Raw genomic sequence first — 14,685 nt, 5'->3', positions numbered from 1 at the left:
ATCTGTCCCAGTAAAGGGTTAATCCAACCAAAAGCACAGGCCGCAGATTCCAGCATTTTCCAGTCTTCAAATTCCTGGCTACGTTCTGGCTACTTTTTTTTTTTTTGTTGTTTTGTTTTTTACTGAGTCAGAGGAGGGGGTACAATCACCCAAACCATCCCACCTGATTCTTCAAAACCCAAAAATCTCAAGAGTCCTCTCCATGTGGCAGTGGCAGGGATTTAAATATTAAAAGGACAGCTTTTTGTTATGGCTTTTCAGTGATTGTTGGAGATGCCTTTCATTTGAAATGTGTTTTAAGTTGGGAGGTGATGGTGGTGTGTGTGTGTGGTGGTGGTGGTGGTGGTGGTGGGGGTGTTATTGCCTGGCTGGCTGAAAGAGGCTTGCAATTAATGACAGACACACACACACAAACACACACACACACACCTCAAACCACAATGAGATCAAAACAGGCCTTTCTCTGGACCTGTGACGTGCTCCATTTTCCCCCTTCATAAGCAATGCTTTCAGGTCCAAATAATTCCCATACAGAAAAAAAAGTGTATATTTGGAAGGGAGGACCAGGGGGAAGGAATGAGGGAGAGAGAGAGATTAGATTAAGAAAGAAGAAACCAAAAAAAAAAAAAAACCTGAAAGGCCAGTAGTGCTGTGTGAAGCTAAATCAGCCAGAAACCTGCCTGAAAATGCCCCCCGCACACACTCACAGCCAGCCTTTGTCTTTTTATTCCACCCAGAAAAAAGCACCATGGGCTAGCTTCTACCTACAGCAACATGGAAATGGAAAAGAAAGGCTTTAAAACGATCCATTTAGAGGGGCGGGGAGGGAGTGGGGATGGAGGGATACAGATTGGGGGGGGGGGGTGGGGAAGAGAGGGGGGTTGTCATCCAGACACTAGATGGATTGAGAGAGGAGAAAAAGAGGAAAGGAGAGAGGGAAAGAGGGAGGATGAAGGAGAGGTAGAAGCTAACCTTAGCATCCTGGAAGCTCCAGACAGACAAACAGGCAGACGGCAGTTTGCTGCTGGAGGTAATGGCTTCCAATATGATCAAGCATGTCAACAGATCACATAGCCTTAATATAGCCATCGCAGAGCTGGAGTGCTTCCACCAGAAACACACATACTGTACATTCACACACGGGAAGTGACACTTTGCTCACACACATACACACACACACAGGCGTCAAAGCGGGGCACAGACAACACACGACGCACGCATACCTGAGACAGACAGACACAGACACACACAGCTTCCTTTTGACCACAACACATCAGCCTCCATTACTGCCAGCGATGTGCCTCCGTCTCCCTCGCTCTGCTCCTGATGCCTTCCGCCTGATGCACAGCCATCCTCACTGCCTGCCTCTCCATCTCTCTCCATCCCAACCCCCAACCATTAAATCACGGCAACCCTCAGCGTCCCTTCTCCAAATGAAACACAAAAACAAAATACCTCAGTCAGGGAGCCTGTGAGGGGCTTCTTCTCCTTCCCCTACAGTCCACAGAACAACACCACGTCGACAGGAGACAGGGGGAAGAAAAAAAAAATCCAATCAGGTGTGAATGAGTGGAAGAAAAACCAGTGCAGATTCACAATTCCTTCTCCTTTTCACCCTCCCCTTCCTCCTCCCATGCGTCTGTCCTCTGTCCAGCTTTGGCTTTGTGATGCTAAGCTAATGGGAGCTAAGCTAAGCAGCATCCACACATTGGCTTATAATGCTCTCCGTCTCATACCCACACACACGCCAATGCTAGGGCTTCTCTCTCTCTCTCTCTCTCTCTCTCTCTCTCTCTCTCTCTCTCTCACACTGACTGAGCCCCGCTGTCTCCCGTCTCGCAGGCACCCACATGCACCCGCCCACCTCCCCCTCTTGTTCTCTCTCTCTCTCTCTCTCTCTCTCTCTCAATCCCTTCCCCTCTCTTGGTTGTTCACCCCTATTCTTTCTTGCTCTCACAGAGCCCATCAGTTTTTTCCTCTCCCCCTACACCTCGGTTTCTTTTCTCTTCCCCAGACACTGATGTCCTCACACACACACAAACTCATACACATGCTCTGAGCACTTAACAAGTTCCAAACAAGTCCATCCTTGACCAACATGTGACGAGGACAGAGGTCAGGGGAAGAACCTTAAAAGCAATGTTGAGGCTTTGACAAAAGATGGGAGCTGGAACAAGAGCAGGGCAGGGAGGCATGGACTAGAATCAGGTTGGAGCTGTATACATGTTCGTGTCAAGCACAAAAGAATGAGTTCAAAAATTCCAACACCACCAATAAGGTGTTACAACTCTGGTAGATAAAAAGTATGCAGGGAATAGAAACACAAATAGTGTGTCAGTTGGAATGAGCAACATACAGAAGAATCAAAAATGAAGTTAGTCAAATATTAGGATTCACAACTAAATTACTGAAAATGTGAACAAGACAAAAAAAAAAGACTCAATCTAACCAACTGACACACATCTATACATACACAAATTTAAGAAATAAGGCAACCCTGCACATGTAGGGTTCATTTTCTGAACTCTATGGTCAGAGGAGGGGGTTGGGAACAGCACTGAAAAGATATAAAAGGGAGGTGGGTCAAAGGTCATGCGATGTGCCATTCTATCTCAGACACCCCTTAAATGAGTCCCAAATCCATAGAAAGTAACACTGTTGGTATTCACATATGAAAAGTCACAAAGTTAAAAAATATTCAAAGATGTCAGCATACATACTAAATTGGAAACTCACAGCTGGAAAAAATTTAAAGTAATTGCGAGCGGTGGTGAGACAACTCCAGAAACATCTCAGAAAACAAAAAAAATGAAGTGTTAAATCTTTGGGCAAAATTTTGCCTTTCCAAGTTCTATTTTGCCAGTACTTTTTCAAAGCCACAATTTACTGGATGTCTTGCAGAGTACTTTTTGGATGATTTCCTTCTGGTACAAAATAGCAAAGCATGTTCATTGTTTGTTAATTGTCAAAACCTTTTTGTATATAGTTTTAGTTTACTGTTCATTTGAACACAGCTCTTTTCATGCTGAGGTAGCAGTGACATCCTGTTGCATGATGTTCTAAATACCCACAGGGTCAGAGTTTATATAGGCTCCTAAAAAAGAATTGTCAGAATGTTAACAGACAAACAGATCTCATCTAAAATACAGCTGTTCAGCCAGATTTGGAATTAAAATATTCAATATTATGATTTATAGTTATTTTGCAGTTTATGATGTTACAGTAAGACATGTTCTTAATGTTTTCCCCACCCCATCCCTATAAATGACGGTAGACTAAATATTAGAAGGATCTTGCGGTTTAAAGGTGCTATATGTAAGTTTGCTATGGCTACATAGCCACTGTTAGCATTAACAGCTGTTTACTCAGTAAGAGCTTCAGCCATCCTTACGTTTACAAGGCATGAGGTTAGACTATGCCCTCTGGGCAGCAATACCTCTACATCCTCTCATGTTGGATGGAGGGTAGACTGGACACTACAGTGACTCACTATCAGTTAAAAAGAAGTCAAGAAAACAGAAGCAAAGCGAGCAAAGAGTTAACACAACTCTTGGTGGAATGGAATTAAGTTTGATGCTGAAATAGCAATGTTTCTTTTGGACTGCTAACTCAGTAACTATTAGTACTAACTTTGGCTATGTAGAGATAGCAAAAACTTACATATAAAACCTTTAACACAATGTATACCAGAACAAAAAATACCAAACATATTCCACTTCCTTAAGTTTGGTTTTATTGCAGTACTGCAGTATAGACATTAGTTCTAGCTCTCTGACCTCAACTGCTCATCAAAATTATTTGTCTTTATAATTTCAGTTTAAGCATTTAGTTTAAATAGTTTAAGTTTTAATATTTCTTGATTGGTAAAATTGTGCACTATATACAATATAATGAGATTGTACTTAATTGTGCCATTGTCAGACTGATCTGACAGGCATCATTATCTGCAAACTCTTTTAGTCCAAGAAACATAGTATGATCTGCCATTTCTACAAATGAAAATTTCCCATATGCCAAACAGACTCAGTCAGAGAGTCACCAGTATCCACATTTAGAAAAATGCCTGCATTGGTGCGAAGGCATAATTTGTTCAAACTGTCTCTATGGCTCTGCTCTGTATGTGTGTGCAACAGTGTCAGTGATTGAGTGTGTGCCATACAATAAATGCACAAGAGTGCATGGGTGGGGCAGGTGGGGGTTATGAATCTGGGGGTCTCCTCCCATCATTCACTCTCTGTTTGACAACATTCCTTTGACTCCTCTTAATGGTGTTAGCTACACAAAAAGCTTCCCCACCAGGATCAATTCAGGTCCTATTGTTTCCCTCACAACTTCTGTCTGATCTACCTGCAGCATGCTGTGAGCCCCTATTCCAAATGTAATCAAATTGATATGGGTATGGCCACGGGAAAAATGGAAACACAAAGACAGCACAAATAGGAGTCTTGAAGGAACAGTTTTAACATTTTAGGAAATAGAATTATTCACTTTCGTGCCAAGTGTTAGATGAGAAGATCGATACCATCTTCATTTCTATGCAATAAATACAAAGCTAGAGCCAAGTGGTGCTTAGCTTTAGCTTAGCATAAAGACAGAGGGGATTGTATGCTTAACCATTAATGACAACCTGTCAAAAAAAGAGTCAGTCAATGATTGTAATAACTATTTTCAAGTCTAGATTCACAGTTTTAAAACAAGAGTTGTGTCTAACTGGCCATCACCTCAGCTGTACTGGTTGAGTCCATTGCAAGGCAAAGTAAACTGTTGGTGTAATTCAACTGAGAACTGGTAGGATTTGATTTGGAAAGACTTGTCCAAATTTGTTTATCTATCTTTGACAAAAACAACATCCCCTATCAAATGCATTACAACCCCATTTGACTGACATACATCCTCTTCTCAGTCAACACAAGTTTCGAAGTTCACTTAAATCTTTCTTTTGCTTTTCTTGATTTATCACTTTTTGTTTGTTAGGAATGGCACAGTCACTCTCACAGTAAGAGCATTCCTTTTGTTCAGGTGACACAGTGTGATTGCATCTGCAGATGCAATCTGTAACCTCACCAAACCAACACCAGAAAGGCTGCTGTACGCACTGTAGACACACTCGTAGGCAGAAACACACACATATCAGACTGCACAGTGTGCAACCACAACTCACATGTGAACATATGTTTATGTTAGCTTGACTGACGAGCTACAGTCAGCGTTGATATGAGTGTGTGAGAGTGTTTTTGCATCTCTCCATCCCCTCTTTCGCTCTCTCTCTTTCTCCTCTACACCCATCCCCCCCTTCTTGCCGCCCCCCCCACACACACACACCCAAACTCCACCCCACCCCCATCTCCAGCCCCGCGGCTTCAGCCCCCACCTCCCTCTGAGCCGTCCTCTTAGCCTATATACAGGTCCGTCCAATCGTCTGTGCTGCTAGCCTCGCAATTCATCACACACTCACATGAACACGAGCCTTCTCAAATCTCGCTCATTTGAGAAGCGAAGACCAAGTCATCAGCATCAGAACAACCACGGCAGACAATGCTGCTACTTGCCTTGATGCAGGAGAGACTAGAGCTCCCTTTTCAAGGCTCGATGCTGAGCTTTAAAATCAGGTGTAAACCAAACAGAGAAATCCTCTCCTCCTCCTCCTCCTTCTTCTTCTTCTTACTACTGCTCTGATCAGCTGGCAGGAAACATGAGAGAGGAAGAGCGATACAGACGGAGAAAGGGAGCAGCAGTGGCAGCGAGAGAACGAGAGGCAGCAGTGTCATGAGTTGGGGGGGGTGGGGGGTCAGGAATGAGAGTGGGATAGAGGGGGTGGAGGGCTGGTGGGGATAATGGGAGATTGGGAATGCTGAACGCGCGGATGGGGTGACCACAAGGGAAGCTGACGGACGCCTTGGCAGATGGGGGAGGGTGGGAATCCTGTGGCTTCAAATTTTTTTAAACAGAGTTATGGGAACGTGAGTGGGGAGACTAGTTTATGTTTACAGCTAATTTCATGAAATGTGTGTATCTTAAGAGAACTACCAAGATGAAGTGTTTAATTATAAAGAATTATAAAGAAAATATTTATATTTCATGTCTATTTTGAAGAAAGAAATGGAAAAAAAAACTAGCTGAATGTAAATTTACTTTAAAGTTCAGCGACCACTTCCCTATGGTGGTGTGAACAGCTGGCACAAAGTAAACACTCACTCACCACCACCACTGTGAACTGTGTTCAGTTCTTGCTGTGGTGAAAACAGCCTTCCACCCCAACAAACACAGTTGAACGTGCTCAATGGTGGGAAGCCAGCGAAGGATCATGTCCTTATTGCTTCCTAGAGTGGTTGGACTATAAGAGGAGGTGGCACATACCTTAGTACAAACCTAAGTATTAGTGAAGCTACATACTGTCAGGTGTAAAGGAAGCAGATACATGATGTATTGTATTGAGACAACACATGTCATCTATACCCTCCTCAGACCTAGACTTAGACTCAGACAAAAAAGTTAGAGAACAATTAAGGAAAACACGCATCAGTCAGTCACTATCCATACTGCTTAAAGCAAGTCAAATTTTGTCACAAATACTGAGGTGAGTAACATTATTAAAGGTTATAATGACTTTTTTTGGTTATTTCTATTGTTGGCAGTTAGTTTGGAAACATATAAAAACTGAGTAGGCGGCAGAAGGCAAAAGCTTTTGTCAGTGTTGGACTTAAAAGTGCCAGCATATGGTTATTTCCTGGAGGCAGTGCATACCAATGTAAACTTGATTCGTACTGAACTTGCAAAAATACCAGTAGAAAAAAATGAGTTTATTCATTTTGAGCCAGCAATAATGTGGACTAGAAGAGGATACAAGAATGTGCAGGAATGTTGGTAAGCTGAGAGGCAGGAGAAGCTCCAACATCCACCGACACACTTCTCCATCTGTTTCTCCACCTGCTTCCTGTGCATTAATCACACCTACACCTACACATGCACATGGACACCGCTTTGAACAACCTTTGGACATACGTCAACATGGACACACACTGACCTCTCACAATCACAGGCCAAAGCAGACCAGGCAAATCCATCTCACCCATACACAAAGAGTACTGCTGTGTTAGTCTTGTATTATTCTGTGAGTGTGAAGGGCATATGGGAGTATTTATTCATGGACTGTGCCCACTGTAACATGCACTCCCATAATACAAGAAAAAAAAATTCAGCTGTGGCAAAGGATTTATAAATTTAATATTCCGTGGAGAGTATCACGCTCCTCTACAAGTGTATGACAACAAAACTTTACAATCCTATAAAACATATGGCCTGGGGAACACCTTCATGCTTTGTTTACTGCTAACAATACTGGGATTTTTACTGGTGTGCCATAGACCACTCAGTGATTAAAATGGCCATTATGGCCAGACCCCCACCCTCCACCAGTGTCTGGCTGACATATGGCAGTGGAGGTAATGCAGATCAAGTCCCTTAAACAAGCCTGCTGAATACAGAGAGTAATTTGCGTGAGAGGGCCATGAATAAACTAATTGAAAAACCAACGGATGAGAACCATTAAGAGAAAAGCATGGGTTTAGGGAAATGAGAGGTGCTTTCAAGTCCAAAATTAACTGCAAACCAACACAACAAAAAAAAAAAAAAAAAAAAAAAAAAAAAATCCAATATGCTAAGGCTTTGGAAAATATATGGTGATGGAGGAAGTGAAAAGTAATTACCAAGAAAAAAGTTGTTTATAGTTTTGATCAAGTTTGAACACTCTAAATTACTTTGTACTATTCAAGAAATGGCAGTAAAAAGTATGAAATGTGGGGCTGCAAAATTATCCAATTAATTACTTGATTGTTAATCAAATGAAAATTAATTAGAAACTATTTTTTTTAACAATGGATTAATCCCATATGTCATGTTTCAAGCAAAATGTTCAACATTTAAAGGTTCCAGGTTCTCAAACTGGAGAATGTGGAGACTGAATGATTCATTGAGAAAATAATCTGCAGAATAATCAGTGATGAAAATGACCGTGATATGTCCGTCATGCATGAGTCAGAATGATGTGTATGCATGTGTGTGCATCCCAGCTGTATACAGATATGATATGTTATAGTATGTGTCTCCATCCCTCTCTTGCCTCTGCCTCCATCTTAATAAATGAGGCAATGCTGTATCCAAAGTCGGCAGGAAATTCCAACTCCAGTGTTACAACAGTGATGAGCCTGACTGTGATTGGTGTATGCATTTGATTTGACTGTTAAATGCAAACCTGGGAAAACACACAATTGGCATCACGCAGCAGGGTTAATCAGTCTAACTGTGTAACTTTTCAAGGTGTTTCAAAGACACAAGCCTCTATTCCTGGGTGACACAGGCAGCTCTGGAGGAGGAGATACCAGTTACTGATGAAGGGTGAGGGACTTGGATGAGGTCACAATGCCTATAATTACTGGTGCTATTGATCCCTGTGGACATGAGATACTACTAGCCCATTCACTGTGGAGTAACAAGACTTTTCCTCTAACTGATACAGCAATATTTGTAAAGCAAAGGCTGTGCTGACTGAATGGATGAAAGGTGAAAGGTGGCTGACTCCACATTAGCTCACTGCTTGTTATTAGCTTTGGAGGCAGGTAGAAAAGTCCATTTTTGGATAAAGAAGGATAAGGTGTGATACAACAGTTCAACCTACATCGTGAGGATAGTTCCAAGGAGGATATGAAGCCTGGCTAACTGAAAGGCCAGTACTGATCAAAATGCAAGTGGAACCGTGCTTGGATTAGACTGAAATCATGGGGCTTGATTAGATAACCATACAAATTGTCTGTGTGAGGTAGCTACAGGGATCAAAAATTGAACATGAAGCAAAGACAGTAACTCACACTGCCCTAACCCAAGTTTCCTTCCTGTTGTTTTTGATATGGCTGTTCATAAAATACTACTACTCTAAACAAAATGTGTAAAGACTTTGTGAAAAGCCAGCGTATCATCAGGATTTCGGAAGAAAAAGCTCATATAAATGCCAGGACACGAAGGAGACGGCAGAGCAGAGCAGGTGAAATATGAGGAAACAAAGGAAATGACAAGGTGTAAGACGGCCATGGACTCACAAGGCACGGCGTGACGGTAGAGGTTGTCTCGGATGGTTTGCTGCAGTTCGTGATCAGGCGAGGACTTCTGGAAGCGCTGGCTCAGATAATGCTTCAGGTCCTTGTTAAGCTTGCTTCCTGTCATTGTGGACACAAATGGGAAAATATGTGGTAATGGCATCAAAACAACTGAAGCAGAAACAAGGCTAGCAGACATAAGAACATCAAAAGTTATATAGTTATAATGACACTGTTATAATTCACAATCACGTGTCAAACGGCCACACAGTTTGGCTCATAAAGGAATACACAAGGTTATCCTGCAAGCACAGCAAAGCTAGATGCTCAGTGCATAGCCGTGAATTGTACACTTGCCATTGTCACTCAGAGGGGTAACTGGCTGCAGGCTCTCCCTCTCCATCATGCCAGGGCTAGCCAAATCTAAGACTGCTAGCGCTACGGCTAGTGCCGCAAATCAGCCCTCCTACTGGTATGCCATCTGGACCTCAGACACACATTAGGCTACTGAAGGGCAGCACGGCTGGAAAGTGTCCGAATGAGTGTGTGTTTGTCTATGAATGTGTGTCTGTGTGTGGCCGCTACAGTGAGTGTTCACATTACAGGCATGTGCGAACACAATACAAACACTACAACAACATGAGTAATAGAGCAGAGATGTAAAACACATCCTGTCTGCTGTCACACAAAATGAAAAATGAGAGAATTTACCTAATGAATGTGACAATGGCTTGATCTAATTTCAATAACAATACTGCTTCAGGCAACAACAAACATCTTATCACGTTCTATGTTCTCACGTGTCCCGTTATTTATAATACAAATGATTTATCTCCCATCTTTGCTTGGCTGCTGAGACCATTTTTGGTTGTCTTGGGCAAACAACCAGTCATAAAAGGACCTGGATCCTGTTTCCATGGAAACTGTGTGTATGCGTGTGTGCGTCTGTATGTGCATGTGTGTGTGTTTAATAAGATGATTGAGATTGCTAGCATAGTACAGAAGAGCATTCTGTATGGCTGGCAGAGTAATTGTAGGTTCATATGATAAAAAAATACAATTGAAGCACAACAGGCACATCCCACAGACATGATATGACTACTTTTTGTTTTAATGTGACCCAAAATTTTGCCATTGTCATTCATATCAACATGTGTGACAAGAGTGTAGAATGCTAAAACTGAATTATGGTCACATCAGATTGTAAAAACTTGTTTTGAAGCTGCCAAACCTACATTAACGTAAATTGTTAATATATAATAATATATTTTGATATATATTAATTTCTCTTTCTTTACAAAAAACAAAAGACTTCTCAGAAACTTTTCTCAATTTTTTTCTAAGGTTCTAAGGTTATTCTAGCATTCATTACAGCTTTTGTGAATCCAGGCCCTTGAAATAAGAAGTGATTAATTAGACTCTAGCTATTTGATTAACCATAATAAGCCTCAGAGCTGATAGTGAATGTGGCTGTTCAGTAAACAGTCTGAAAAGAAAGGTTGAGTCTTCTCTCCCTGCTGCCTAAGCTCTTCCTGGGAGGAAACTCTGCTCCTGGCCCTGTCCCATCCAGACATATCACTGTGTTGTAATCCTCACAACAGGTCACAAGCCAGCGCTTGGGCCAACAGAGAGCCCTAATAAACACCCTGATGTGCTCTTGTACACACCAATTAATGGAGAGCAATGGGCATTCCTTGCTAGCAGACCACCAGCTGACCGTGTGACCCTGTCTTGAGTTTTGGGTTTGAGAAATCTGTACCATGACAAAACTGAATGGAGAAGGCTGTCGATTAAGTAGATAGGACTATCTGCCCCTGCTCTGTTTCTGGAAACAGTCATGAAGCCCTGACATGGGATATCACAATCTCTACTGATCACCACCTGGTGTTAATAGACTGTATTTACTGAAATATTTTTAAACATGGATCTGATGTCCACTACTGACATAGACAGAATGGGGCCAACAGCTGATATTAAAAGGATGATTGACTTCGACATAATAGAAAGTAGTTTAGTCCAAGTGACAATGAGTGGATTATTTAGATGCTTTTGGGGGGTGCATTTTCAGCCTTTATTGGACAGCAACAGTGGAAAGAGACAGGAAGTGAGGGGAAAGAGCAGGGGAGAGACATGCAGTGTGCATGCAAGTGCTCCACCCAGCCGGGAGTTGGAGCTGGGGACCAGCTGCTTCAGGGCTTGTACCCATATGGTATGCGCCCTAACCATTCGGCCAACAGGTCGCCCCATAATGGATAGTTTAAGTACAGAGCCACCCTCTCTTTCTTCCTGCCTGCACATTAGCAGATACTCAATCCTTGACCCCCTTTTTTTTTAACGTGCACTGATGCAAAAAAGAACACTGCGCTTTTGATTGGCCTGCGCTGAAGTGTTGGCTGGGACCAAAGTATGCATGAGCTCTGGGAGTTAACCCATTTTGTGGCTACCCAACATAATGTGTTGTTTCTGGTCTGAGGTCAAATACCATTCCACCACATTTCCTTTCTCTTTTCTCGTTCTTGTCCACGACTTAAAACAACAGCAGACTACTTTGAAACCACTCTCCTTCAGTGCACCGACAGTGTGTGAATTTCAGTCTTATGGTTGGCTGCAAATCAAATCTGGATTGGTCCAACCATAGCACAAATACTGTCAACTGTGTTATCATAGAGATCAATATTCTGTGAATGCTCAACCAGCAATCTGTCACCAATGTCGTGTGCAAGAAGGTCAAGATGATCACGAGTAGACTCACCTCCATCTAAGCCTTTAAGACAGCTAGTCAGCCCCCTCAAAACGATGCCGTTAACACCATAAGCCCATTAACTGCTTCTATGTTGTCTTGCTCTGTTTTGGTACTATGTCAATAATAATAACGCAAAACAGGAGACTACTGATCCTGAAGACTTGGATGTGGACCAACTTGGTTTGACCAAACTAAAATACAATATAGATCTAAGATGTTTAAACACATATTGTCCCCTTTACTGAGATTGAATGGATAAGTTGTGATTTTGGTGCCTCGTCATAGTCTTGTTTACTCCCTTATTTGGTATCAATATTATTCAACTGAAGAATAAATTTTTGATGCAAAACCGATGACCATGTCCTGGTGTCTGACCAGGTTCGTAGTGCATTGTTTAACTGGCCGAATACCTGATTTCAATTTGACTAACAGGCAACAAATAGCAGACAGGCAGGCAGCAGAACTGGGTTGGGAGAACATTTGGCCAAGCGGCCACCCACCCAAATCCCTCTGCAAACAGATAATTAGAAAAGACATATCCTTCAAACACAGCCCACCTGTTATAGATTTTCCATAAGCCCCCTAAAACAAGCAAGATTTTTGGGAAGGAGACGCGCAATCCATAACAGAAGGGAAGTGGGGGTGAGGGGGTTTATGCAAGAGAGAGAGGCAGAGTCTGTCACACAGAGAGAGAACATCAGAGTGAGCCAGACAAAACATCAAAAGAGTTTAGACACAGCTGAAATGTGAAAAGCCCCACTACTTTCCAGGCATCTCCCATTGAGCCCACCCCTGCACCCCTCAGCTCTGATCAGCCAGCCAAGGCCCTGCTCAGACATGCAGAGCCAGACATGGCACCAGCCAGACCCTCCGCTGGCAGTTGACATCTGTATTCACAGCATGGAAAAACCAAACTTCACTGAAATTCAATCCTCCTGTTCACTGGGCCACCGTAGTGGGAAAAAAAAGGTTTGACCGATTTCTGCTGACTTGAAAATGGCAGGAGTCACGGTCTTGTATGGGTCCTTCACGCTTCAAATGAGCGATGTCATTACATAGTGGAGAGCCCTGGTTACTTGCTTGGTATTCAAAAGCTGTAGCTATGTTTATGCTATATAGATGTCTCTGTATGACCTAACTGTTGCTCCTGAAATTAATCTTACTTTTGCGTACGGTTGAAAGGTAGCTGAGGCTGTCAGTTCAAGACCAGGGCTCAGGCCAAAATCCAAACTTACTTATGCTTGATTACTTTTACTAGAGGAAGCCCTTTACATACTGTATGTTTGGTTCCAAAAGAGCATTCACATGAGAAGGTACTCTTTCTAACTTATATGCAAAACATAACTCATTCACAATTTTCTTGCATGTTCACATAGGACAGAGATGTTAATTTATTCTAGACTGCTATTTGAAATTTTTATCCATGCCAGGTGCACGGCTTAAGGAATGACAATGTTTGTCCATCCATCTGTCCATCTATTCAACGCTGAAAAGTCTGCTATTGGATAGATTCCCATGAAATTATGTACAGACATTCATGGTCCTCAGAGGATGAAATCTTGACATTGGTGGTCTCAACCTTTCCTCTATTCTAATATGAACCTGATATATTTGGTCTGATGAAATAACTTAATAGTTACAGGCAACCATAGTTGATGAAGATGAATTCTGGTGACTTTAATGATAAAGTCACCACAAGGTTGACATTTGTGGTTTTGAGTGAAATGTGTGTCCATGACTATTGGATTAATTATCATGAGATTATGTACAGATATTCCTGTCCCACACAGGATAAAAATTGTATTAACTTATCAACTTTTTATCTACCACCATCACCAGGTCAACATTTGCATTTGTCCAATACTTTGGCTTATCAACAAATACCATACTACCAACACTAATGACATTCTCATCGTCATCACTTGTACTTCTTGTTTAATGGTGGCAAATGTCAGAATACTAATACACAGAACTAAGATGTGAACATAGTTAACATACCTGCTATCATTCTTGCACTGTCATTGTGAGAATTTTAGCATGCTTACTTTAGTTCAAAGCACCAGCGGTCCCTCAAAACATGGCTGGAGAGTCTTAATGTTGTTTAGCTATATTTGAGACAGCCAATAAAAGCCAACTATTTAGGGCTGTGGGTAACACAGAGGGCTGTGGTGTGTACTAAATTCTAAGTACAGGTACCATTAGTAATAATTACAATGTGTGGCATGCCTTGGAATAAATCATCCTAATTGAAAAGGTCTTTATGCATAGGCATCTAAGAGATGCCCTGACTTCAATCAGCACACTGGGCAATGGAAGACATAATCACCCTCTTAACACAAAGCAACAGTCTAAGTAACAAAGCAGAGAACACAGTCATATGCCAGGGTGCCAGCCTGTTTTACACTTAGCCAAGTCAGATTTGGCAGTGTCGCCATGTTTGGCTGGGCACTGAGTGCTGTATCGATGTAGAATACACAAACAGTCTGGCATACAAGGTAACAATAACTTTCCTCCCCCCCTCCTCTCTTCAGTAGTCTTTTTAACATCAAGGGACATATTTCCAGGCAGAATCTATGATTAGAACTAAAGCCTTATTGCAGTGGGACTGTTTATTGTTAAATATAGTTTCTCCAAAGTGGGACATAGTAAAGAAAGTGGGCTTTAAAGTCAAACAGATTTGTGCCATTCAAACCTGACCTACTTCAAGTTAAATTTAGCTATAAAACACACAGGTTGTCCAAAGTCACGTCTTAAGTAATCAACTCCTAAGTGAGCACTCCATCCTTGGCTCTAGTTAATCAGATAATAAGGGCTAATCACCATTTAATTGATTCAAGCAGCAGCAGCAGCAAC

General features: G+C 42.0%; 1 protein-coding gene across 1 annotated transcript in view; it reads right to left on the bottom strand.

Annotated features, from left to right (window-relative positions):
• The window catches only part of magi1b (membrane associated guanylate kinase, WW and PDZ domain containing 1b), a 130,490-nt gene that overhangs the window by 64,294 nt on the left and 51,511 nt on the right, over nt 1-14,685 (bottom strand). The window contains 1 exon segment of the mRNA XM_018680105.2: nt 9,093-9,209. Within this exon segment, the coding sequence (XP_018535621.1) occupies nt 9,093-9,209 (117 nt within the window).

Source organism: Lates calcarifer, linkage group LG12 (genome assembly GCF_001640805.2).
Source record: "Lates calcarifer isolate ASB-BC8 linkage group LG12, TLL_Latcal_v3, whole genome shotgun sequence".
NCBI lineage: Eukaryota > Metazoa > Chordata > Actinopteri > Centropomidae > Lates > Lates calcarifer.
Note: the sequence above shows the minus strand (reverse complement) of the source record. Positions and strands in the feature narration are given on the sequence as shown.